Source organism: Perca fluviatilis, chromosome 15 (genome assembly GCF_010015445.1).
Source record: "Perca fluviatilis chromosome 15, GENO_Pfluv_1.0, whole genome shotgun sequence".
Taxonomy (NCBI): Eukaryota; Metazoa; Chordata; class Actinopteri; order Perciformes; family Percidae; genus Perca; species Perca fluviatilis.
In genome coordinates this window covers 20,729,669-20,756,335 of record NC_053126.1, presented here as the reverse complement: position 1 = coordinate 20,756,335, position 26,667 = coordinate 20,729,669, and the positions used below count along the sequence as shown (strand labels likewise).

General features: G+C 40.3%; 1 protein-coding gene across 3 annotated transcripts in view; it reads left to right on the top strand.

Annotated features, from left to right (window-relative positions):
- asic2 (acid-sensing (proton-gated) ion channel 2) overlaps positions 1-26,667 on the top strand; it is a 414,417-nt gene that overhangs the window by 275,544 nt on the left and 112,206 nt on the right. The window contains exon 1 of one of the 3 annotated variants that reach the window (XM_039824456.1): positions 14,894-17,198. The exons of the other annotated variants lie outside the window; for them this stretch is intronic. Coding sequence (XP_039680390.1) covers positions 16,500-17,198 — 699 coding nt within the window. The 5' untranslated portion in view covers positions 14,894-16,499. Of the gene's footprint in view, positions 1-14,893; positions 17,199-26,667 lie in introns of those variants that run through there. 3 annotated transcript variants of the gene reach the window in all.

Sequence of the window (26,667 nt, the reverse complement as noted above, 5' to 3'; positions counted from 1 at the left end):
GCACCAGCCCTAATCAGTGCAGGACCTTTAAACATTATTTAAAATCATCTGCTTAATCATACTACCTTTTGAAGGTAAACTATGGGACAATTACATACCATCAATTTACATCCACTAAAAGTGCTTGTTTTTGCCACTGACTGGTTCAGATTGTTATTATAAGTGTCTGACTACATTATGAAAGAACCCTACAGAGAAATAAAACGTTTTTTCTTTACCTTTCGCTTGTTATTGTGTCTAACTAAGTCTCACTTAAGAAGTCTTGTTCTGAAGTAGGTGACTTGTTGCCTTAAAACAGCGGTGGAAACAGTGAGTGAGTGTTGGAGAGAGGAGTGCCCGGGAATAGTTTGTTGAGGAGTACATAAAGTGTAGCTTAGTGTTATCTAAAATATTTTCAATGTCAACTAATTTTGACAATGTGGATGAGTCAAGTCAACTCTTGCGTTTCAGAACGACACTTCTCTGTGAGCGAGACTTGGTTAGACACAATAACAAGCAAAAACAAGAAAACAAACCATTTTATTGTAAATACCATAACTTTCTGTTAAATTTTGCAGGGAGAGTTAATTCAGCTGAAACAGAAATGACGCAGCAGCTGAAGTGTGATATCACTGTGACCAGACTCAATATCAGTGAGCCAAGTTTTATTGATTTAGTGGTTTTGTTTTGCTGTGTTGTTTTTTTGTGTCGTCTGACCACAGAGATGAAAGTTAATCACATGTGTATTAAAAACCTATCAATATCAGATTTAGGTTTGTTGTGTGCTATACAAATAAGTTTGCCTTCCCTTCGGCGGTCACACAAAGTTGCAGCTGCTGACACTGCAATATTTCCGCACCTTTCAACAACAAGGCAATTGAAAGTGTTCAACGTATGCCATAAAGGTATCATATAAAATATTAAAAAGTATAAGCCAATATAAAAAGGCTATGTGAAAAGACACATATATAGGATTTAAAAGGATAACAAAGTTGAATTAGAAGATTAAAAAAAGAAAAAAATAGAATAAGTCAAATTAAAAAACACATTACAGTGCAGCTAAAAGGCAGTATGAGATTGGAATAAATAGTCCCAAATTTAACTTAGTAAAGTCCACAGTCAAACATAAGAGTTCTTATGCCCTCATTTGAAAGAACAGAGACAGCTGGAGCAAACTTTATTTCTGGGAGTTCCAGATATTTGGTGCTTATAAATTGAATGCTGCTTCTTTGTGTTTAGTTTCAATTCTGGGGACAGCAAGCAGACCTGTCCCGAAGATGTGGATGGTTCATAACGGAGCAGCAGATAAGAAATGTTTTTTGGCCATTGACCAACAGTGCAATTTTAAAGTTGACTCTTTGACAAAGAGGAAGCCAGTGTAACGATCTGAGAACTGATCTTTGCTGCTTGCACTGGATAGAATTATTAAACAAAACTGACGAGGAATTGGTATTCAATTTGATACATCTGCAGATTTAGTTGAGTGCATTTTTTAAATTATATTTCTTATAGAAGAAATAGGAAGTGGGTGTTGATTTGAGTGGCTGTGATTAATGTGATGTGTGAGATACGGCAGTGCAGCTTAGTGGCATTCATTAACCTCACATTCAGTTCCTCAATCTCTGATCTTAGCTTGTTAGAGATATCCCTATGAAGGGAGATTGGGGGACAAACTTGTGTGACCTCGCTGGCCTTATCAGTCTTGTCAGCCCGGGCAACAAAAAGCTGTCTTCTCTTTTTGTCGTCTTCGTTATCAGCAAGGTTGGTGTCACAGAATGTGTTTGGGCGGAGGCAGGCAGATGATGTGCCAGTGGCCGAGGGGTGAATTAAATGCCAGCATTAACCAGAGCTTCCTTTTTATCAGTGAATCCCAAAAGGGGTGAGCCAGGGGAAAGTGGGGGGAGGATCATTAGGAGACTGATCCATGAGCTGCTTATCAATACGCTGAGGCAGCTGTGTGTCAAGTGTATCACCTTAGGTCTGGCTGGTAAGCTAAAATGGTCCATCAGTACTTTAACTTAGTTATATTTACTCAAGTGCAATTTACCTTTACCTACAGTATATTGATTTAGCTGAAAATGAAGTGAATCTAATATTCATTAGATGCAATCAGCTGCTAATCCTCAGTTATTTCACTGTAATTCTTGAGGAAAAAGACGATAATTTTGGGCTTGAAAGGTAAAGATTCTGATGATGTTTCATTAGTCTTTCCTTAGTAGTCTCAAGCGATTACCCTGCAAGTAGAGCTGCTGAGGTCAGCTACAATTTCCCCAAGTGGATAAAAAAGTATCAGACAGAGTGACTATCAGCAGCATTCATTTTCTGGGCCACTTGGGTTTGGCAGAACAGAGTAAATACACAAAACTGACATACTTTCACTGTACAATCTGTCTGTCTGCCTGTCTATCTACCTGTGTGTGTGTTTGTGTTTGTGTGTGTGTGTGTCTGTGTATGTGAGTCAGACTATGAAAAACTTTACAAATTATTTAACACACATAGGCCTGAAATAAACACATGCACACACAGGACCTACTGTATAGATAGAGGTGTTGAAATTAATCAAATAATCGATGCATCAAATCGTGGACATATGCTGCATCGATAATTGGCAGGCTCATAATCGATTATTTCTGTTTACAATTTAATGTAGGCTTAACAACATTTCTGTTTACATATTCTTTATGTTTTGCACATTCAGGAAGTGCCATGTGCTCAGTGCTGTAGTTTTATGTATCCAATTTATTTAGTATTAGAGCACTGCAGAAAGTTTTGTTTTTGAAGCTTGAAAAGCTATGAATTAAATATCCTAAATGGCTTTAATAGAAAAATGTATTTGACGCATCATGATGCATCGAGATATCAAATCGAATTGAATCGCTGACATGATAATTGTAATCGAATCGGGAGATGAGTGAACATTCACACCTCTATGTATAGACATGCATTATTGTTGTGGAAAGATGTCGGAGTGATGGAGCTGCCATAATCAGGTGCTAAAGCGGCACTGGCAGTGCCCAGGACGTCAACCGGCACCTCTCCAGTTACCAGTCCACACTCCATTCCTAGTCCGTGCTGGGACTTCAGTCCCAATACCAAGTCCCTACACACTGAGCTACTACCGTAGGGTGAAAGTATGTCAGTTTTGTATATTCACCTTATTCCGCTACACCCAAGTTAACCTGACTCCGCCAGATGGATTGCTTCGCATTTGCTCGGCATATCCATCTGGGAACTTTCCGTTGGAGAACTTTTGGGAAGGGGCGAAAATACTGGTTAGCTGATTGGATAAACCATCTGTCTATCACCACCTATGTTGGTGATAGATGGGCCAACTCAACCAATCAGATCAAACTCTTGCCGAAACCAGTCGGGAGAAGAGCAAAACCATCTTTTCCTCAGAGAAAAGCCTCCAGTGCCGTTTTTTGCTCCTCTTTCAATGAAGGAATACTTTCTAATTTGGATAAAACTTGCGCGATAGCTACGCTCATCTCATCCGTGGAAGCTGCCATGTTGTTTAGGCTAACAATCGCTTCTCGTTGGGTCACATCTAAACCTGCCTCAAAACCAACGCTGATTGGTCGGTCGTTTGGCGAACGGCTCCAAAGTTTCTCTATCTCAAGATGCCGGACTGATCTGTGAGTAGAAAACTAGAGCTCGCGAGATCAAGACAGTCTCACGAGGCTACACCTAAGTGGCCCAGAAAATCAATTCTGTTTTAAAGGTACCATATGGAGTTTTTTTTACTAGTGGTTGGAGCTTTTGACAACATTTTTGAGTGCTATTCCTCTGGTCAACAATGCTACTGCTGGGTAAGACGCAAACAATGCAGGTTTTAAAATAAACTCATAAAATTGTCGTAACAAATGTTTTGTGCAAAGGGACATGCATTCAACATGTTTGTTAGACCACAGTGATACACACAATGTGTTTTGGTGGGACATGGTAAGGTTGTGACTTTTTTAATGTCTACGTGACCAGGGTGCTTATTCAGACACATGCAGCCACCTCAGCATGTAATCATCAGTGACAGCGGCTCAAAGATGATAGATAGGCCCCAGCGAAACCTCCTCTGCTTCATCACAAAGGAAGCCATTTTTAGATTATTCTACGAACCCTGACAACAACTATTAGATGTAATGACGATTAAATGAGCGGCAATCACAAGAGGGTCAATCTCTTGGCTCAATCAGTGGCTACCACGGGATGTATCCTTTCTGTTCATTTAAAAACCCTTCCAGTTTCTCTTCTGTTACTACAGTCAGATTAGAAAACTAATAAACGATAAAAAAGCAATTGAATGCTTTGCATGTCATTACAGTCATTTTAAATCAAACTCGAGTTTTGATGAATGGCAGCCCGCCACAAGGTACACTGTTTTTATTCACCTCCCTCATGTTTAATCTACTTGCCAGTGTCAGGGCCGCACCTGTGTCTTCACAGACAAGGCCACCATGAATAATGTACAACTGTTAACCTTCCTTCGCGCCACACTCTGGTGTTGCACAGCCATTGTTGAGCTATTACGCGATTTTCATCCGGTATTGTCAGAAACATTCTCGGCCTCATTGATCTATGAATGTTTAATCGTGGTTTATAGGCCAGTCTTTCCCGACCAGTTTACTACTGTGTTCTTTGATCTGAGACAATGTTGTTGACAACGTACTGGAATATATTTATGGGAAATGCATGCCATGGCATCACAGCCATAGAGTGCTGTGTAATTGGATCTGACGCTTGGGTTGGCTATATCCCTAATTAATCAGTGATTTCCCTTATGTTTTAGAATTGCAAATTGGATATCTTGAGCCTTTGAGCTGTTCTTTACACTGACTGCATAGTTGGTCTGAGAAACCCTCTATGAAACTCTTTATGGCTCAAAGCTAATTATTCAGCCTGTGGATACAGGCTTTGGAAGGCTGCCTCTGACTCTAGCTGTAGGATGTGTGTGTGTGTGTGTGTGTGTGTGTGCGCGCGTGCGCGCATGTGTATGTGAGGTGTTAGAGAAAATAAGTGTGGTTGCATGCATTTGACATTTCAATACCCTGTTCCTGTTCTTTGTATTTGGACCGGTTATTCATTTTACATGGATGTGTTTTACATTTTCATAGTCCTCATTCTGCTGTTTACATTATGTGCGCATAATGTACCTGTGTGTGTGCACATGCCTTTTTGAGTCTACGTTAATTTCTTTTGTCAGTGTGAAAGGTTCCTTTGGGCTCTTGTTTGGGCTTTGTAGTGCTTGAGTTAAAAATGGCTTTTCATTACATATTCAGAAAAAGAGATTACAGCCGTGTTGCCAAACATCCGACCATACAATGAAAAGCAACTTGTGCTCAAGATCAAAATGATGTCAAACCCACACACTTGGTTGATCTTGCAGCAAATTAGATATTTTGTCTTGTTGTGTACAAAGCTGTCTTGTAATAATTTGGTTAGCCTTTACAATGCATGGCAAAAATGATGTTATAATGATTCCGAGCTGCCGCACATTGCAGACGAAATATCAAGAAGTAGCTATATTCTGTTTTGATTTCTTTTTCCTGCTTAATTGTTCCTCAGAGCAGCATAGGGGGGGTTACAACAAGACATTAAAAAAAGGAAAATAAAAAAAATAAAAATGCCCTTCTTCAGTACCCAGGGAGAAAATGCTCTCCACTGTAATTAGCAGAAGAACGCTGATGAATGCTGACAAGTCAACTTTTGAATCTTATTAAACAATGCATTAAAACATCGAGTGAACAAGAGCCTAAGACGAGTTGGCTCAAAGGCCTGTTTACTTGTATTGATGAAGCCTATTTAACTTGACTGTGTTGGACAGAGATGGTTCATTGGCAGACCAAGTATGAATTAAAGCTTCACCATTAAAGCAGTGGAAAATGGTACAAAAAGTGGCTTGGAATAAGAAACCAGGTAAGCGGATAACGTCCTTGCACAGACTGCTGAGTTGATGTATGCTGTTTGATGTGTTTACTAGTGGTGGGCGATATATATCCTTTACGATAATATTGTCATTGTTGTGTTAACGATGTGCAAATCGACATTATCGAGTATTTAAATTACTCAAAACACGCACTGGAACCGATTGGAACGCTACACATTCACTCATGTCAACAAAGATGGCGGCGCACTATTGTGCAGCGGCTACTAGCTCTCCTGTCGGTGTATATTTATACAAGTACAGCCACACTGAACTAATCAGTATAGGACTACGATACAACACAAACGTTACGAGAGCCTTCCAGGCGGCTCATAACATCCCGGAGGACATAGCCAGACCGGGCGCTGCGTGGGTTGTTGTTTGCATCTAGCACGCCGAGCTAGCTACCGGCAGGATGAGAACATAACTCCGGCAAGACCAGAGGCGGAGGACTGCATTTTTGTAGTACCAACCGCAGGATCGTTGTCCAGCACGGCTCACCTGACCTGGAGCCCTGTCGGTAATATACAGGCCATTTTATTTACCACGAAAACAGCACACTGCCGTCTACATAGCCCCCGATGCTAACGTTAGCACAAGTTTGGCTCACTGCTTACCATAGTGAACTAACTCCAGCGCGATCATCTGGAGGGGATACATATTATAGCAGAGGACTTTAACAAGGTGTCCTTAAAGTCTGTACTCCCCAGCTTTTTCCAGCATGCAGCTTGTGCTACTAGAGGGAAGAACACACTAGACCATGTATACTCTAACCAACCCAGTCTCACGTCAGTTCGTGATGGCATTACGAAATTAAATCTATTAGAACGTGATACCCTCACGTTATTTTGAAGATTTACGTGTTGGGGTCACGTTTTTTATACTAATGTATTTCAATGAGAAGCATCTTACGTAATCACAGCACGAAACTTTCTGCCAGTTGGGCTGCAGCAGAGAAGCTGGATACAGCTTTGATATTATTGGTATTTTTCGCCCAATAACCGCTGTTTTAATCAATATTTATTCACCAGATCTTATCACGGTTTATATGTATTTCTTTTAATGTTATTATTTCGGTCTATTTCGGCCAGGGAAGCTGGATTGCTTTGTTGTTTATTGATATTTTTAAAACTATAACGCTACATCTTTCAACATGTATTTAGCTGTTATCATGGTATGCATTTCTTTATTTTAATAATAGTATTTCGGTCTTATTGCCGGTAAATATTACAGTAAATAAGACAGAACAGTAGGTTACGATATGAGCGAGCTGGGCGCATTCAAAGCCGATGTCCCACGATGCCATGCGGGCATTCATTCACAGAATCAGACAGCGATCAGCGGGTCTTTAACGCCTGTATCACTTCAATGTACGTTAGGGATCATGTAGAGCGTTGTTATAGCGACTACAACAACGGCAGGGTGATCAGGACCCGACGCCAATCTTCGATTGATAGCTCTCCTCAGAGGGAACAGAACTGCGTCCATGGCAACGCTATGCTATGCATGAACAACGTTGTGTTATACTTAGAAGCGGTCTGTTATCAAGAAAATAAAGACCCGTATTCTACATTAGAATTCAAGCAAGCCATGTAATAAATATAATATATATAATCAGTGGTTTTGTCACCAGCAACAACGTGTTGCTCAGTTATGTTCCAGTAACTTGTGCACCGTTTAAAAAATCAGCTGAAGACTCGAGTGACGTCGTAATTACCGCTCGGCGGGTAGAAAAGATAAAAATACATAATATTCGTAATATTGATGTTTTTGTCTAACGTTGTATTTGAGGAGTTAAACAATAAACATAGCAATAATAATAAAATACAGTTTCATGTATTTGTCTCATGTACTGTTTGCTCAGCCCGGCGGGGGCGCATCAATCTGAAATGGAACGAAGCCCACTCCGCGACGGCGGCAGAAACAGGAGCCGAACACGTCCGCCCACCCACCCCGGAAGAACTACAAGTGCTCAAGCTTTGTAACAGATTATGGGCCGCGGCTATAGTGGGAGTTGTAGTTTTTAAATATATTGGTATATTTCTCATATGTAGAAGTTGGTAGTGTAGAATTTTGGATACACCCTGGGTTTTTTTGGGATGGGGAACACACTGGTGTCATCAGGTTGTAAAAATCGAATCGTTAAACAGGTGAAAATAGCTTATTACCATATTTGACAGTGCTTACAGTGGGTAAACTTTGGTGACGATATCTACATGATAGCTGAGGTCCAGAGCTTTCTAGAACAGCTGGTCCTATGTGTGTAGCACCTTCTGTTGCTAAATGACAAGCCTTCAAAGATGTACTGGGTTCAAGGTTCAGATGTCAATATTTCAAAGCAGGAATAATGTATCCTCTTCAGACTGACATATGTTACTGTCCAGGCTGAGACCTTTCCAACGATGTGTTTGCTATAGTCCTACGACAAGGTTTTAATTTTCACATATCATAGGGACCATTTTGCAAGCAATACTTTATTATCCCCAGAGGGATATTTGCCTTCAGTTAAAATGCTTCAAAAATAACACTTGACATATTGTTTTATCAGCATACAGATGACATACTTATGATAAAAAAACATAAAAAAAGTGATATGGAGTCAGATTGAAGCACATCACACAGCCACAATCTATTGCTCATCTTTCACAAACAGTGAGCAACACACAACCGCATCATATCATGAAGCTATTCCCCTCAAGCAACATTCAGCCTCAAGCAACATTATTTTAACTTTGAATTGAGGTAGGTCCAAATTAGGGCTATAGTTTAGAATTATTTAGTTTACATTAGGGTACCCATTTCTTCTGTCAGAGGATAGAGCTACTTGGCATGGAGAATAAAGATTGATCAGACCATATTCTCTGTGCTCCCCTTACAAGTAAGCTTTAAATGAGATGTTTTTAGATATTGCTGACATATTAAAATGCTCTGTAATGCAGCCTTGTATAACATAAACCATCTGATTCACTGTGAGTGTCTGCTCTAAATGATAAGACACGGGCCTTCCAGCCAAAGGTGTTGTCCATATACACACCATGGTGCCTGTAGGAGCAGAGCCCATTGATTGGTTCATCATTTATGACCTCTGATACCCTCTGACCCATGTCACGACCAACTCCTCATTTTGTGATGGTTGAATGAGATTGTTGGTTTGGCACCACATTCTGGTCTCTATTTTAGCAGAATATGCAAAAGTACTTGTGTCTGTGTGCAGTAGGCTGAGGTAGAAGTGTGCCAAAAATGCCAAAACCGTTTGTGTACACGCGGCCACAAAACAGCTAAATACATCTCTGTTAGACAAAACCTCAGCAAAACTCTGCTTAAAATGCTTCCTAAAACTAGCCCCTTCTTAATTTTGAAAAGGTAGTCTCAGTAAAGGCTACAGAGGTTATAGCTACAAGCTGTACTGTAACCATGCTGATTGATATCAGGATCATCTTCTGAATATAATAATTAATGATAGGCCTACCATAAATTGTTTAAAACAACTAATAATACAGTGTGATTTAAATCAAATTAAGTCCCATACATAAATATCCTTATGTTTTTTTTCCCCTTTAGTCTTTGCTATTAACATTCATCAACTGCAAATTTAGAAAATTGCGTTTTTAAATAACTATGCATGGAAAATAAAATGAAAAATGCTTCTCTTTGTAAGTAGTTTTATTTTTTGTTTTTCACAACATAGCCTACAAGTCAAAACAAATGCCCATTAGTCAAACAAGCCATTAGGCTGTAGTTCTAAACACTTAACTGTAGTTTGTTTATATAGGCCTAGTATTTTTCTGCGACAAGGCAAATCAAAGTGCTTAGCATAAAATACAATTTTTTCATTATTGGTATTTTTATTGTATAAATTCTCATGTACAACGTGCAGCAATTTGTTTTATTTTTTTACGTGCAGCAATCTTTTCTATCTGCCGAGTGGTAATTACTACGTCACTTCAGGAGTCTTCAGCTGATGTCATTTAGCAACAGAAGGTGCAACACACATAAAAAAGCTCTGGACCTCAGCTATCATGTAGATATGGTCACCAAAGTTTACCCACTGTAAGCACTGTCAAATATGGTAATAAGCTATTTTCACCTGTTTAACGATTCGATTTTTAAAATCTGATGACACCAGTGTGTTCCCCATCCCAAAAAAACCCAGGGTGTATCCAAAATTCTACACTACCAACTTCTACATATGAGAAATATACCAATATATTTAAAAACTACAACTCCCACTATAGCCGCGGCCCATAATCTGTTACAAAGCTTGAGCACTTGTAGTTCTTCCGGGGTGGGTGGGCGGACGTGTTCGGCTCCTGTTTCTGCCGTCTGCCGTGAGTGGGCTTCGTTCCATTTCAGATTGATGCCGCCCGCCGGCCGGCTGAGCAAACAGTACATGAGACAAATACATGAAACTGTATTTTATTATTATTGCTATGTTTATTGTTTAACTCCTCAAATACAACGTTAGACAAAAACATCAATATTACGAATATTATGTATTTTTATCTTTTCTACCCGCCGAGCGGTAATTACGACGTCACTTCCGGAGTCTCCAGCTGATTTTTTTAAACGGTGCATAAGTTACTGGAACATAACTGAGCAACACGTTGTTGCTGGTGACAAAACCACTGATTATTTATATTATATTTATTACATGGCTTGCTTGAATTCTAATGTAGAATACGGTCTTTTATTTTCTTGATAACAGACCGTTGCTAAGTATAACACAACGTTGCCATGCATAGCATAGCGTTGCCATGGACGCAGTTCTGTTCCCTCTGGAGGAGAGCTATCAATCGAAGATTGGCGTCGGGGTCCTGATCACCCTGCCGTTGTTGTAGTCGCTATAACAACGCTCTACATGATCCCTAACGTACATTGAAGTGATACAGGCGTTAAAGACCCGCTGATCGCTGTCTGATTCTGTGAATGAATGCCCGCATTGCATCGTGGGACATCGGCTTTGAATGCGCCCAGCTCGCTCATATCGTAACCTACTGTTCTGTCTTATTTACTGTAATATTTACCGGTAATAAGACCGAAATAATATTATTAAAATAAAGAAATGCATACCATGATAACAGCTAAATACATGTTGAAAGATGTAGCGTTATAGTTTTAAAAATATCAATAAACAACAAAGCAATCCAGCTTCCCTGGCCGAAATAGACCGAAATAATAACATTAAAAGAAATACATATAAACCGTGATAAGATCTGGTGAATAAATGTTGATTAAAACAGCGGTTATTGGGCGAAAAATACCAATAATATCAAAGCTGTATCCAGCTTCTCTGCTGCAGCCCGACTGGCAGAAAGTTTCGTGCTGTGATTACGTAAGATGCTTCTCATTGAAATACATTAGTATAAAAAACGTGACCCCAACACGTAAATCTTCAAAATAACGTGAGGGTATCACGTTCTAATAGATTTAATTTCGTAATGCCATCACGAACTGACGTGAGACTGGGTTGACTCTAACATAGCATACAGAACTGCGCCTCTACCTCACCTGGGCCAGTCAGGTCACATCCAACTATTTCTGATCCCAGCATAAATCCCGGTCAGATTGACTATACAGCCAAGTAGAAGGACTATTAAAACGTGGCCTGACACTACCCTATCTCATCTCCAGGACTGCTTCCAATAAGGACATGGTTGTGTGCAATATGTTACAGAACAGAGCCCTTTATTATTATGATTTAATCTTGCTTGTATGCTGCACAATTTACATTACAACAGATGTGTAGAACTGAATATTTACTCAGAGTTCAATGTTCCTACACTAGTTCAATTAGTATTAGTATAGTATTGGTATTTTGTCTTTAAAGTTTTTACTTGAATACTTACATTTTAAAGAAAATAAATAAGAATTGTTTTCATTTAACATTGTGCCCATTATTATAATCAGTGATTAAGTAACTCAGACTTTTAAAAACACAATTTTAAAGGATATCGTCTAATTATCGTTATCGTCAAAATCTGCAAAAATATCGAGATATTATTTTTTGTCCATATCGCCCACCCCTAGTGTTTACACAAAGGACATGTTGGAAGACTGAAATACTGCTCTAATCCAAGTTGCATGGAAGATAAATATATGAGCAATTGTAACAATAAACTTATTGGTGGTGGTTATTTTTCTTTGCCTACTTTCCTTTCTGTAATCTTCCTGTTTCCCTACGTTTGTTTAATTTAAAGGTACTTTTAATTATTATTTTATGTGGTGTGTTTGGCTGATTTCTGTACAGCTTTCTCTTGGAAAAATAGTAAATCCCTGAAAGTTAGAACAACATAGTATCACAGTAGAGGTCTGGTCTTTCTGTTTTTATTTTGCTCTTACATGAGTAAAAATGGATCCATAATATGAATTTGTGTGCACAATTTAAGAAAACTAAACGTTAAACAATATTGTTAAAGCTAGAGTGCGGAATCTTCAGTTCTTCCAGTGTAGTTGCTTATTCTGTCTCTCTGATTGGTTACATGCAGAGGTTAAAGTGGACCGGAACAGTGTTCCGGCACCTTCGATTAACTGGTCAATTGATCTAATTGGCAGTTTCATACATCAGTGTTTCCTGTTTGTTTTAAAATAATCATTCCTGTGTTTCCTCTATTCACTCTCAGCAGCGCAGCGCCGTGAGTCCATGCACAAGGCAACTGTCTGTGGTGAGTTCACATGTCTGTAATAAAAGCATGACAGTGGTGGACTACCGGTAGCCTACTGGTTATAAAACAGGCTCTTTAGTGATTGACGTGTTAATGTGCTGCAGATCCGGTGTTTTAAGCTGAGCTGGATATTATTATATTATTATTATATTCAGTTAAAACTGGTGATGCTGTTCTGCCGTCATTGTTCTCCGTGAAGATAGCTGGAAGTTAGTCTATATCCACAACGTTCCACTTCCGGGATTGTTTAGGCGCCACCGTAAAATTTCGCTGTATGTCTTTCATTTTGGCCGGATGTCCGCCACCTTGCGCTTTATTTGTGTTGGAATTTTAAACTCCGGTCAATTCATGAGGACTATGGTTAACTGCTGAAGTAGAAAAGAGAGAGTTCTCTGTGCTTCTGCAAACCAGAGCAATCTGGTGCAACCAGGGCAGGACAAGACAGTGTAGAGTAAAAAGATCGCCGGTGCAACACAGATGTCTTCTTAATTTACATTTGTTGTTTTTTTTAAGGTGCATAACAGTGACTAACGTTTTGATGTAAGGTTACATAAATTAAGAAGACATCTATGGTTAACTGCTCCTCAGATCTCTGCAGGATAAATCCAGACAGCTAGCTAGACTATGTGTCCAATCAGAGTTTTCTGTTGCATGACAAAAAGTGGCGACAAACAAAAAATTTATTAATTTATTCAATTTTACTTCGGGACCAGTATAAAAACAACAAAACCTAGGAACCTTTATTGAGAATATAAAGGTTATATATATATATATACATTTAAAAAAAAGGCTTATCTCAAATTAACATAAAGGTCGCAAGTAAATAAATAATGTAAGGGCTTTTCTTGTCAGTTTCAAAGTTTTCCAATTTTGGTGTGGTGTTAGCACCCACCCCAGATCTTAGGGTTCCACCACCTGCCATATCCCACTTTAACCCCTGGTTACACAGTGTGTCAGTGTACCTGTATTACCCAATACCTTGACAGACAGGAAGGGGGAAGTTACCACAAGGGTGTTATTATGAATGTCCGACATTGTTTCTGTCAAAAATTGACAAAAAAAATCTTTTTTAACATTACCACAGAATAAGCAGAAATATTGATATGGGTCTCTTAAATATAATTGTGACCAACATTATCTATCATCTGGGACATTTTTCATCTCTCCCCGGTGGGTAAACTATGTAATGACAACACTGTTGCTAATAACGGCCTCACTAATTTATTGATCGAGCTCTAGTCAAAGATGAAAAAATGAAATAAAAAATAAGGTTTCTTTCTCATTTGTTATTCCTATCAGGAGAGACTTAATTTAGAATGAACAATCATTTTATTACAAGTACATGATAAAAAAAAAAGTCTTTGGTGATTAGACCCCATCATGACGTAGTAGGCTATGGGGTAGTGATCCCGTGTTTAGATCAGGATATTTCTCCTGGGGTCTAGACACTGATGGTGGTGGTGAAGAGAGTTGGCTGAACATCTGGACGATAGAATGTGGAGCAGGACTGGGTGCTGATATGATGAAGACTAGAGGTGTAGCCGTGGAGGAGGGTCGCATCAGATCATACTGAAATGAAAACCGACAGCAGCAGAGAGGAGAAGGGATTTTAAAGTTCAATATGATTGGCTAGGAGAGAGTGGCAAAATCTGGTTGGACTACGTAGAGTAAACGCCCACAGAATAGAAGCTACGGAGAGAGAGGCAGATACAGGGAAGAATGAATGAGTGTAAAGGGAGTCTTCCTGATTGAACTTTCGCTATGCTTCATTTACCCAACATTTGCATACGTGCAGTGCTAATGTAGTTTTGTTGAGTGCCCTTTCTGATCAACTAAAGAGAGATGAGATTGAACAGAAACACAAACTACAACGAAGTGTATTACAATTTTGTCAACTTGTCAAAATAAATCCTAATCTCGCAATAGGCAAGAACAACTGTAACCATGGTAACTGTACACATAAAATAGCAACAAACCTCAAAATACGCAGAAGACAAGTGGCAACTATAAGAAAATTAAGACTTTCACTGACAAAAACAAAAATGTCTTGAGGTTTTGTTGACTAATACCCCCACACGAAAAACTAGCAAAGGACAAAGACTATACATATATACTTTCCTACAAAAGAAAAAGAAACCTTTATTCACATACACTGTGTTACCAAACACATTTCAAACTTCCATTACAGTAAAAAGCAATACAAATTAGCTGGAACTAGTGGAGAGCTCACGTGGAGCTGTTCTCCTCTGCTGCACACAAACCTTTACATTCATGCACACAGCAGTACCTATTTCATTACACTGTAGCTCTGTGGCTCAGCAGCAGCAGCAGCAGCAGCAGACAAACAGAGGGGGGCGAAGGACAGCGCCAGTTAGCACAGAGAGAGACAGGCACTCTCATCAGTGACGGGCTCACTGGCTGCGTGGACAGAGCTGTGGCGCAGGAGGAAGAGGAGGAGAGGTGCAACGGGAGGACAAGCTGCCTGAAAACCAGCGCAAAGAAGAGGAGCAAACCGCGAGAGAGGGAGGAGAGATCACTGAGGGGATAGAAGTCATTCGGAGCAGAGAGAGGAAGCAAGCTGGGTGAAGCTGACAAGGACACAGAGGGAGAAAAAGTGCACAGAGAAGCCTTCGGTGACGGCGGAGAGAAGTGAGGGAGTGCGTGCACAAAGTGGAAAAGAAGAAGAAGAGGAGGAGAAGCGGGAGCCTGACAGGAGGTCGAGCTTACAGGGCTGGACACGAGAGCGAAGCAGAGGAGGAGGGGGAGCGTGAGGGCAGTTGATGGATTTGATGTGGGGAGAGTATTTTTAGAAGGAGGAGCGGAGACATGAGAGGCATATTGAGATTCTCTGATTCTTTGAGTTGGGGAGAAAAAACTAGGAAGGAAGAAGAAGAGAGAGTATAGGGAGACAGAGAAAAGGGGGAGAGATGTTGAGATCAGAGTGTGACAGAACATATTATCTCTAGTCTGGTTTCCCGCAGGAAACCGCTGTGAGTGTGTGTCCGTGAATGCGCATGAGTGCCTCCTTCTCCATGTGAAAGTGTGTTGTAGTATGTTTCTCACTGTGACTGTGCTGCTGAGAAGCGGGTCGCTACAAGATGAAGCTACCCCGTGGTTACCCGCAGGACCTAATGACACTGGTTAAAGCCAAGTTGGGTGAGAGACAAGAAACAGACAAGTAACATCACAAGGAAGTCTAGGCATCAAAAGTGAGACCGCAAAGTGGGACAGAAATGAAATGAGCATGGAAGACATTTGTGAATTCAATTAAAGCTTGTAGGCTACTAAACAGTGACAAGGAACTGATTGCTGCCTCTGGCTCCCGAAACGCCTCAGCAAGCCAGCGAAGCCAAAAAACACATGCGTGACTCAAAAGAAGAAAAACCACAGCGCTGGAACAAGGCAAGCTCTCCTCTAACAGACTGCACCACACCAACCGATTCCCTCCGCTGTCGTCTCATTATTTTAATTACCTTCTCTTCTTTCATTTGTGTTTTTGTCCTCTCTGCTTAGCCCTTGGTGTTTTGTATTCTATCCTCCTCTCTCCCTCTCTCTTCCCCTCCCTCTTCCTCTTGCCTTCACTCTCTCTGTCTCATCCTCTCTTGTTCACTGTCACACTAACTGCGGTGGGCACTGGAGTCACTCGTGTAGAAGACACCTTGCTTGGAGCACATTTGCCTAGCTGTTTTTGAGTTGGATGATTGGAGCACTCTCCGATCCAGAGACCAGGATAGATGACCAACAAGTAGCTTATGCTGAGTTAATCAGAGCTCCACCAGGAGAGGAAGGACAACTTCAAAACACACTGAATTCCTTGTGGGTACTTGTGGGTACTACGTCTGCATATAGTATATTTACAATTAAGACTGAGTGGACCATTAGTATTCATTCAAACACATATCCAGGTGTGGATTACAGTAGTGGATTTATCCTGGAGCTACATGTGGGCCCCAGCCCCTGAGGCCTGGCTTGGATATGAAGCCTTTCCTGTGGCTGTAGGAGCGCTGTGGGCAGCTATGGCCCTGGAGGGGCGCTGTCTCCGGCGGGGATCCCCGGCTATGATCAGAAAGGGTCGTCAGCGGCATCCTATGAAGCCAACTCTGACACGGATCACTTCAACTTTGCTATCAAGGACACGCCTGCACGGCCTGAGGCAGGTTTGCGTCCCTGGTGGCTCTGTGGGCCGCAGGGCCTTCTGGCTACTGGCCCTCTGCACCTCCCTGGGGCTGCTTTTATCCTGGTCCTCCAACCGCCTACTGCACTGGCTTTCCTTCCCCACACACACACGAGTCCACACAGAGTGGGCCAGAGAACTGGCCTTCCCCACAGTCACTATCTGCAACAACAACTCCTATCCCCCTTTTCAACCCCCCCAAAACCCCCCTTTTTTCCCCCCCCCCCCCCTCGCCCTTTTTTTTTTTCCCTTTTGGTGTTTGTGTTTTTTTTTTTTTTTTTTTTTTTTTTTTTTTTTTTTTTTTTTTTTTTTTTTTTTTTTTTTTTTTTTTTTTTTTCTCTCCCCCTTTCTTTTCCCCCTTAATTTTTTTTTTTTTCCCCCCCCCCCCCCCCCATCCCTCCTCTCCTCCCCCCCCCTCTCATGCAAATACAGAGGAGAGCCATGCGGCGCTCACAACTTCTCTTCTGTAAGTCAAATTTTCTGTTTTCTGGAAGCTTGATACCAACTCTGTCAGCGTTAGAAACACCCCTCTTGTGCTTTTATCTCCTTACATGTTGTCATTACTGTCAATTATCCCAGATTAAACATAAGCCGCAGTGTAAAAATTGCAAATGCATTATCATTTAGGTTGGAATTCTCTCGGGTTGACATGCTTTAATGGCTTAAAATTATAAGGCTGTAAAAACACTTGTAAAGAAACACAAGCTGTCGTTACTTCCTGTTATAGCTGACCGATTAGCAAATGTGTTACTGCACAGGGCAATTATTAAATCACCACCAGAGCTCTTGTTAAATAAAGAGTTGTGCAACAAAGATAACTAAAACACTGAGCCTTTGCAGGGTAAAAAACTACGGAATTTTGCATGAACAGTAGCCATGTAATAATATGGATGAACTGGGTTATGTATGACTTTGTGGCTAGGCATAGCTACAAACACTCCATATCAAAAATGTTCTTTTACAGAACTGTGCAGCCCCCCCAAAGGCCCTAACTGCCTCATATCTATCTTCTTTTCTGTTTGGGTGGGTGTGGGTTTGGGGATTTGTGTGCCCACTCTTCCTTGTACACTCCCTTGGCTCGACTGAACCATGGCAGATGTTTTCTCTGCGGTAATGCAGTAGCTCAAACTGTCTTTGAAACTTTGCTTTTTTATCATTTCATTTTTGTTCTTTTTTATCTTTGTACTGTGGCCTTGAGTCGGTGACTGACTGAAGCAGAAATGAGACATGGCAGATAAACCTGTGTGCATGGTGGTTGGTGTGTCACTTGTTAAAAGTTCTGTGTGGTGGTCAGTGTGTCGCTTGTTAAAAGTGTATTGTGCTGATGTGGAGTTTGTTGCCCTCTCTTTTCATACTTTAAAGTTATAATTATCAAGATTTTCATCAAACCCTAGTTTTGATACTATTTATAGCCACAACCTCTTCAGCAATTGCCATTAATTGTATTTCCAGTGTTAGTCGTTCTCTTTATTGTTAGTGACAGATTCTGCCTTTCTCGTAATTGATTCAAATTGCTAACCCACGCACAGTAGATCAAGACATAATGCATTCATATAATGGGTGTGATGAGGAGAACAACGCTGGCCTTGTTTGCAGTCAAGTATTTAAAGGTGAACTCTTCCAATTTTATACATCAAAGTCTGTTTACAGGTGTGGGAAGTACTTGGCGAAAAAGTTGTTGACTCTATTTTGGCTCCAAAACGAGCTGCGCAATGTCTGATCACTTGCCTAAAGTGACTTGGCAGCTTGGTGGAGAGTAAAGGGACTGCAAGTTTGAAAAAAAAAAAAGAATTCTGGGGCTGTGGAGTTAGAAAGACCCTAGCCCGCTCCTCATTTCTGCTTGTGTGCAATTTGCACTTTTTTTGCGTCTGATTGCAATTGCTTCCATGCGTCAAAGTATAAATTTTGCCTTGGTGCCAATTACACAGTGGGTAGAACAACAGCAGAGAGAAAAAGAAATACATTATTAGACCACGAGCGACAGGTTCAGACCGAGGAGGTGCATAGGGGTTGCTCAAAAATTCTCTCAAGTTATTGAAATGTGACAGAGAGATTTAATATCCCAGTCTGTCAGTACTGTTCAGAGGTGTCAAAAGTATTCACATTCATTACTCAGGTAGAAGTATAGATACTAGGGTTTAAAAAGACTTCTGTAGAAGTTGAAGTATCAAATCAAACTTTTTACTCAAGTAAAAGTGTAAAAGTACTGGTTTCAAAACTACTATAAAAGTAAAAGTAATGTAAGGGAAAAAAAATAATATCAATATGCTTTTTCAAATTAGACGGCGAGTTTTGGAAACAATTAGCTCGTGGTACTTGGGTGTGCAGAGCTTGCAGCGCATTCGAAAGGAGTTGTTTTTGCATCCAACCATTTTGAAAGGGATGTAGAAGGGTTGGCTGGTCTTCCTGGCTACCAACCTCCTTGCTGTAAGGAGTAAGGAGTAAAAAGCCTGCTGTAAAATAATTACTCCAGTAAAGTATAGATACCCAAAATTTCTGCTTAAGTAAGGTAACAAAGTATTTGTACTTCGTTACTTGACATCTCTGGTGCTGTTGGTGTTTTTGCACACCTTTGGACTGTAAAAGAAGATGGCATGATTTGAAGCAAAGGACATCTCTTATAAATGCACTTCATTACCACCAACTCTCTGAAGATGCTAATAATGTCACTGTAACTGTGTGTGGCTATTAGCACTGATCTTTGTAAATTGAAACTGGGCCAATTTTGCTGCAAATGTATGTATATAACCTCATTTAAATATGTGCAAATAGCACAGGAGTACCAAGACTTTGTTTTTCAGCATGGCAGTTCGGCGTGTCACTCTTTGTGGATGCTTTTTGAATTACAGTTTCTTTTTGTCTTATTTGTGCAGGTTTAGTGGGTGAAAAAACAAAAATTTTTTTTGTAAATTCGCCGCTCTGACTTTAATAATGTCAGACTGGAAGGGTCTTAAATGGTGATGTGTATAGCATGATCCAAAGAAAATCCCATTTTAATGACAGACAATTGTATTCATAAATTCATAATGGAAAAAGATGGTTTCCTGTTTCGTGTGTCGTCTACTATCCTCCTTTTGCCTGTTTGCTTGTTGACTTCATGTCGTGGAATTGCACATAACGGAACCATTTACCATTTTAAGCAACACATTTATCCTCTTGAATGTCCAGCATATAATGCAGTGGATTTCCCAACATTGAAAATCCAAACTCATAATTGCCATAATAGGGCTGCATGATTACAGTAGGTACTCAACCAGCATAAAAGGTGCTCCCTTCTTTTCATTAAAATACAGTATATAAAATCACATCTTCAGGTTTTTTTGTTATTAGTCTTTTTACAGTCTCATGGTGTATTTGTGCGTACATGATTTTATCAAACTGGTAATTTTATTAGGTTTTCCAGCTCTGGTGGGTGGTGCTGCTCTTTTTGTCCTCTATGTTCGGTCTGTTTTACCCTCTGTCAAAAACAGGACATGGTGCATCAGCCCACTGCCATACAAATTAAGTGTTTAATCAGAACATTGCCCTTAAGCCAGTATTTATTAACAATGTTTTGAAGCAACCACAATCATTTTAGTGCAGGGAGACATTTTCCTTCTTTGTTGAATTTCGATGTAAGTGCAGCATTGGAAAGGTTGTAAATGTTTGTTGATGTGCCTGCTTTATTACCTCAATGTTCACAGGTCACATTTTATGTCAAGGTAATGCATTCTCAGAGTGTGAATTCACTATTGCAATGAGCTCTACCAATGTGGAGCTTGTAATGTGAAATTAATTGAACATGTGAGCCGTTCATGTGGATTTGGGTGTAGTGGCAGTTCGCTCAAGCTGAATGATTTTCTGACATTGAATGTGTCTGAAAATTGTGTCAGAATGGACCAAGCTGCTTCTGATGGAGGGAAAATTGTCCTTTCAGAACAGCTACTGTGCACATTTTACTGTGACAACCAATCTGTACACTCACTCTTATATGAGTAAATCCAAAGGGGGTGAGACCACAAAGAACAAGATAGCTGTGGCAGCCCTGATACAAACAAAATGACACTGTGCAGTCTCCGTTATTATTATCCCAAACTCAATGAGACGAGTAAGGATATGTATAAAAATATACAATTTAAAGTGTTTTTCTGTAGTAGTAATATTTTGGTAGTTTCATGTACAGTGTGTTGGATATTGTCAGCTTTACTTAGCAGAGCAGAGCTACATAGATGCCCCATTCCTGTCTGCCCCCTCATCTTGCTCTACCTCATAGGGGGCCTCATACCGTTAACAGGCCCTCGGTGGTTTTGCTAATCTCGTTAGCCTGCTGCTGCAAGTCAGCAAAGACTCCCCAAGGCCTATTCATTATCACTGCATTTAGAGCACTGCCACTCTAAGACCAGAGAGAATGCAACACCCAGATTAAACAGGGGATAGGGAACCCATGCACATAGAATTGCGAGTAAATAAACACGAAAATACTTGCTTTGTATGTGTACAAAATCCGTAAACCTGCATGCATGATTGTCTTGGAGTATCAGTGAGAAATCCAGTTTTGATATAGGTTGAATATCTCTAATATATTAAGAGTACAGCGGATTATTTGAGCTGCTGAGCAGTGGGTGGTGTGGGGGGAGGAGACATGTACAGTTAGTGGTTGGGAGTGAGAGATGATATTTAAAAAAAAAAAAAAAGGCATCAGGTTGGGAATACAAATGTGTCTCATAATTCTGGCAACCATCTTGCAGCAGCAGTAGGATTCCATGTGCTGAATCTACTTTATCACAGTGAATTGGAACCATAGTCGAAGGCTATCTAATCAATAAATCTATTAGCTTCATGCTGTAGTTTATGGTGGTCTATTCTGCTTCCACATGTCCAATACTGATATACTGTCAGCCACCCCACAGCATGTCCTAATCTAACAGCAGGGGATAACCGAGCTGGAGTTAGAGCCAAAGGCCAAGCCTTCCAATCATCCACAATAAAATGTAAGTGATACCTTATCAAACCATAGCTAGCTAAGCCTCTCGCCATGGGCCAGATACACATCTCCCTCTCTCACAGCTCCATTGAGGACTAGATAACTCCGCCTGCAATGACAAATTAAACAGTGCACAGAGTTGGAGAGCAGCACCTAATCACATATGAGGCAGGGTTTGAAAAAAGGTGAACCTCTTTGCCTGGCCACTGTAATGTATCAACTCTTATCTCCAGAGAAATCTAATAACTGCAGCATCAAAGTAATGCTGCACTTAGAGTGTTTGGCCTGAGCAGGTTTGCTCATATGTATTTTTGAATTGTGAATTGTTGTGGACAATACTGTGTGTCAGATTTAGTGTTATTAATGTTGGGGCTATTTAGTGATGCTGCTATAACAATTTATTTTTTTATATAAACAATGGATCAAATGTCAAAGGGCCTGTATTGAACCCACAGAGAATTATCACTCAACTCTACAGTTCCCTGCTGCTCCACAAGCTTTTAGTGTCTGCTCATTGTTTTGGTTTTATGGTCCACAACTTTACTGTTCTGGTTCATTCTCACCAACCTTGAAGCTATAAGATTTAGTGAACAGAGTGAACAGGAGAATGTATATAGGACAGAAACATGACTCTACATGAACACAAATTTTGCTTTTCGCAAGCTGCCAAAGTTCAGTTCATGCAGGTTTAGTCTATATCCTTGACATTACGCTTCGGGGATTGCTCCAGTGCCGCAGAAAATGATGTCCGTTTCCTTCCACTTTCCTTGTGTTGGAATTTTAATCTCCTGTGGATTTATGATTGAGACAAAGTTAACTGCTCCTCAGATCTCTGCATGGTAAATTGAGACAGCTAGCTAGACTATCTGTCCAATCTGAGTTTTCTCTCGCCCAACTATTTTACAGTGGCTCCGTGCGGAGCTTAGCGCCACCCATGACGATTGTGATTGTGTTAAAGAAATGCCAATAAACCAGAGCATGTTTTTCTCCCTTCCCGAATGCCGTGTGGACTAGCCAAACACTCCTCTGCTCCTCCGCGGGATGGTCTGGCAAAGCGAGACTAATGCATGTTTAACTAAATTCTTCTGTGCAGGCAGGTCTTTATTAATAGTTTGACATTCAACTTATAAAGTTTAATAAATGTAAAGTAAACTCATGTTGCTCACAGGAAAGGGTGCAGATTAAGAGTCAAATTATTTGCTCTAGTGTTAAATTTACACAATCACAAATTATTCTGTTATATTTACTTGCAACCCTTAAGCAATCGCTTCGGTTCAGCTTAATTTCCATCATTATTATTTCTTAATTATTTTCTTTTTGAATTACTCATATTCCTTGTGTTTTTGCAATATCCTGCTCAGTTCTGTGCATGATCCATTTAATAGTGTTCTATTAATACTGTGCGTTATCAGGGGTAGGGATGGTGGCTTTAACTGCACTCTTGAGTCATATTTCTCTGTCATTACCTAAAGATTGATGGTCTTTTGACAGAAAGCCCTGCTTTATGAGAGGGTAGCTTTGCAGTTCTAAAGGTTCATTGGTTAATCATTGTCACTGTCTGCTCTATGAGACGTGTTTTATAGAATATGTTTCAAAACTAAAAAAGGAAAACGCATCATTAATTTTTTTCCCTGCATTGTTCAGTCAGCAGACGTACACATCTCATTGACTTATTTTCCGCTACACCTTCTATTATTATTCTGCAGCTCTAATTATTTGCAGTTTTATTGTCAGCACTTTGGAAGAACTGAAAAACCTGTTGACTATCACCCTCTTACGCATACCTGTCAAGTTTTGGATTTGAAAATAAGGGACATTTTTCCGGCGCCCACCGCAAGCAGTCCCACCACCCCAACCAAGCTCCAGTATCCCTTACATTTTAAGACAGGTGTACAAGAAAGCTAAAATCACCACTTGATGCAGAATGCTGAAAACATTTACAATTTATAACATTGCTTGTCTTTACATTTTATTTTCATTCCACACATTCTTTTCATTTCATATTGCTTTTCTTTTACGGTTTTTCTTTTCATTTCACATAACTTTTCTTTACTCTTTTAGTGAGTTATTGTATAAATTTGTTGCAGACTTGTGTGTATTTGTGGGAGTGTATTCGTGGGCTGGGCCAGAGTGGTTTACAGAGTGGTTTACATGAGAGTAGAGCGCAAACAGTTCTGTTGTCTAACGTCATCCTATTCTCTGTAACAATCTTTCGTACCATGCTAAACACCCTTTCTCAACTTGCATTGCTATGGGGAATGCATAGTAAAGCCTTCATAAGTTTTGGCAGCGCACCGTCTCTGTCGTAGCGTCCATCACCCGTCAGATTGGGAATGTTTTTTTTTGTTTTACTCCGCTCAGACCCAGGGTATTATTTTTTAATAATGCAGGTTAAAATACGGGAGATTTACGGGAAAATACTAATACGGGAGGACGGACGGCGGGAAAGAAGGGTTAAATACGGGACTTTCCCGGCCAAAACGGGATACTTGACAGGTATGCTCTTACGTTCCACATGAAATGCAATGAGGATCCTGACAGAGGATTATTTACACAGAGTTCCATAAAGCCGTTCACAAAGCCTGGTCAATCACTGCCGAGCCGGAAGGGCTTGCTGATTGGGTTTGAAGCACATCCAGGTAATAATGCAGGTCTCCCTGCTCTGGTTTGCCATTGACCTGTTCAGTAGGATTCCGTAAATCAATAGTATAAGCCATTGATCTGGCTTAGAATAAACAAGAGTGGGAGTCAGGTGGAAGCTGCAGCTCCAACCACAACAATCTTATTAACACAGGTGGTCCTGTGCTTACTGTGCTCCGCACCAAATCCAATTTCCCACTTCAGAACAAATGGCTAGGGTGGTTTCATGAGCTCCTGCTTCCAGCTTGTATTACATACCATAACAGTAATATGTCTTGAAATGAATAGCCAAGGTGCTGGACTTGAATGCAGATGAAAAGATTATACACGGTTAGTATTCATAAGGTCACGTCAACACACAAACCACATGACTTGAAAAAGGTTAGTGTTTGAAATAGAAAGCTAATGGATCTCTTCTATGAATATAATTAGCTGAAGCTGTATCTAATCTTCAGTGTCTCCTATGGGACATGCATATGTTATAGCAGGTGAGCTTCACATGCTCTCTATGTGTGTAACGTTGTGGAGAAAAAAGACATTTGTGTGTTTTTTACAAGACATAAGTGAAACCAGATGACCGAGACAGTGTATTTGATAAGCTTGTACGTACGGTTTGCTTGACCTGAAGTCTCAACATTCATAGTTTTTTTCCTCGCACCTCCTCCGATCACAAACACATTCTGTACTGAAGATTTGCATACCACTACACCCATGAATTCTAATCTATATTCACTCTCTGGACCTTTGGGTAACATTCACCCACCAAAACGTACGGCGAAAGGCCGTGCAAAACATTTTAGACCGTCCTGCCAACCTGTATACATTGTAACATCAATGTACGCAATGTAATGTTTCTTCACTCTAAGGGACCGTTCGGTATTTATGGAATGGACAACCGGAGGAAAATAGGGGAGGGTCATGTCTTTTTATTCTTTGCTGAGGGGAGGCTCATCCAACATTTTTTTTAGTCCAGAGGGGGGAGTTACCCAACTTTTGTATTCATAGAAACAGCAAAATTTCAAAGCTTATTTGGTGCATATTTTTCCATGTTGCTCTTAGTCTCGGCCCTCCTTCACTACCAGATGGGTCTGACCCATGAGTTTGCTGGGAGGCAGGGGGAGCACTGCTCCCCTGGTGGCTGAAACGGGTAATTGCATTATTTAAAAAATGAGTGGAATAATAAAATGTCTGGTATGACCAGATATTTTATAAATATCTTAGCTAAATAACACAAAACAACTAAATGGTGGTAGGTAATACATCTGATTTCAAATACTGCTTTAGTAAAAAAAATATTTCCTGGCTGACGATGCAAGCAGCAGGACGTAAAAAACGAAAATGAATGTTGCTAGTCTGGACATCTTACCGTGCCAAGGTTGCAATAAAGGTTTCTTAAATGCCACATTTGATGTTAGCTTACGAATTGATTGCGGGTTTTGTGTAGATTTGGACTTACGTTTATTCCACTTTGTTTAAACGGCGAAGTGGAGGAAGCCTAGTGACGAGTCCATAGCAACCAGTTTGTGTGTTGAATGTTACCCAGAGTGCCTTGCTGAATGGTCTCAATGTTGTATTGTTTTATTTCATGTGAATACTAGTTTACTAGAGGAGTATTTAGTATTTGAAGTAATGCAGGAAGTGTGCATTTAGTTTCCATGCTTATTGTGTTTCCACAACAACGTTAGTGAGTAAATCTACTGAAATGGCCACCACACCATAACAGAGGAGTGGGATGCGTCAGATGAGAATGCAGAGGTTTAGTCACTTACGTCATTGCTGTAAAAAAACAAGGGTAATCTGTATATCTTTGCCAAGTGCAAACCAGTACAGAAGGTACTGATAAATTGTTGGGGGAGGGTCATACCTTTTTTCCAAATTGTTGTGGAGGGTCACAGAAAAATTATTACTGGCGAGGGGAGGGTCATGTTTATTTTGACTAAAGCTCTCAAGACTCCTCCGGTGGCCCCTGAAATAAATAACGAACGGTCCCTAAAGTCGCTGAAGCTGCTGCTGTTTCAATCCTGTTGGCTCTCTGCTGCTCCTTTCTCCCTGTGACTCACGCTCGCGCATGCACACACTCGCACACCCATACACAAACACACATTATACAATTGGAGAACTTCTGCAGTACAGATAATTGTACGATATCGGCAGTCTTGTATAGAAGCTTAGTTACAAAAGTATTAAGAGGCACGTATACAGGATTTGATTTGGCATTGGCAAAATTTATATTCCATTTTCTAACATGCTAGAAACAGGCCAAGAACATTTTTCCGATTCATAACATCCCTAACACACCCCTAACACTTTCCAGACTTTTGTTTTCACACTG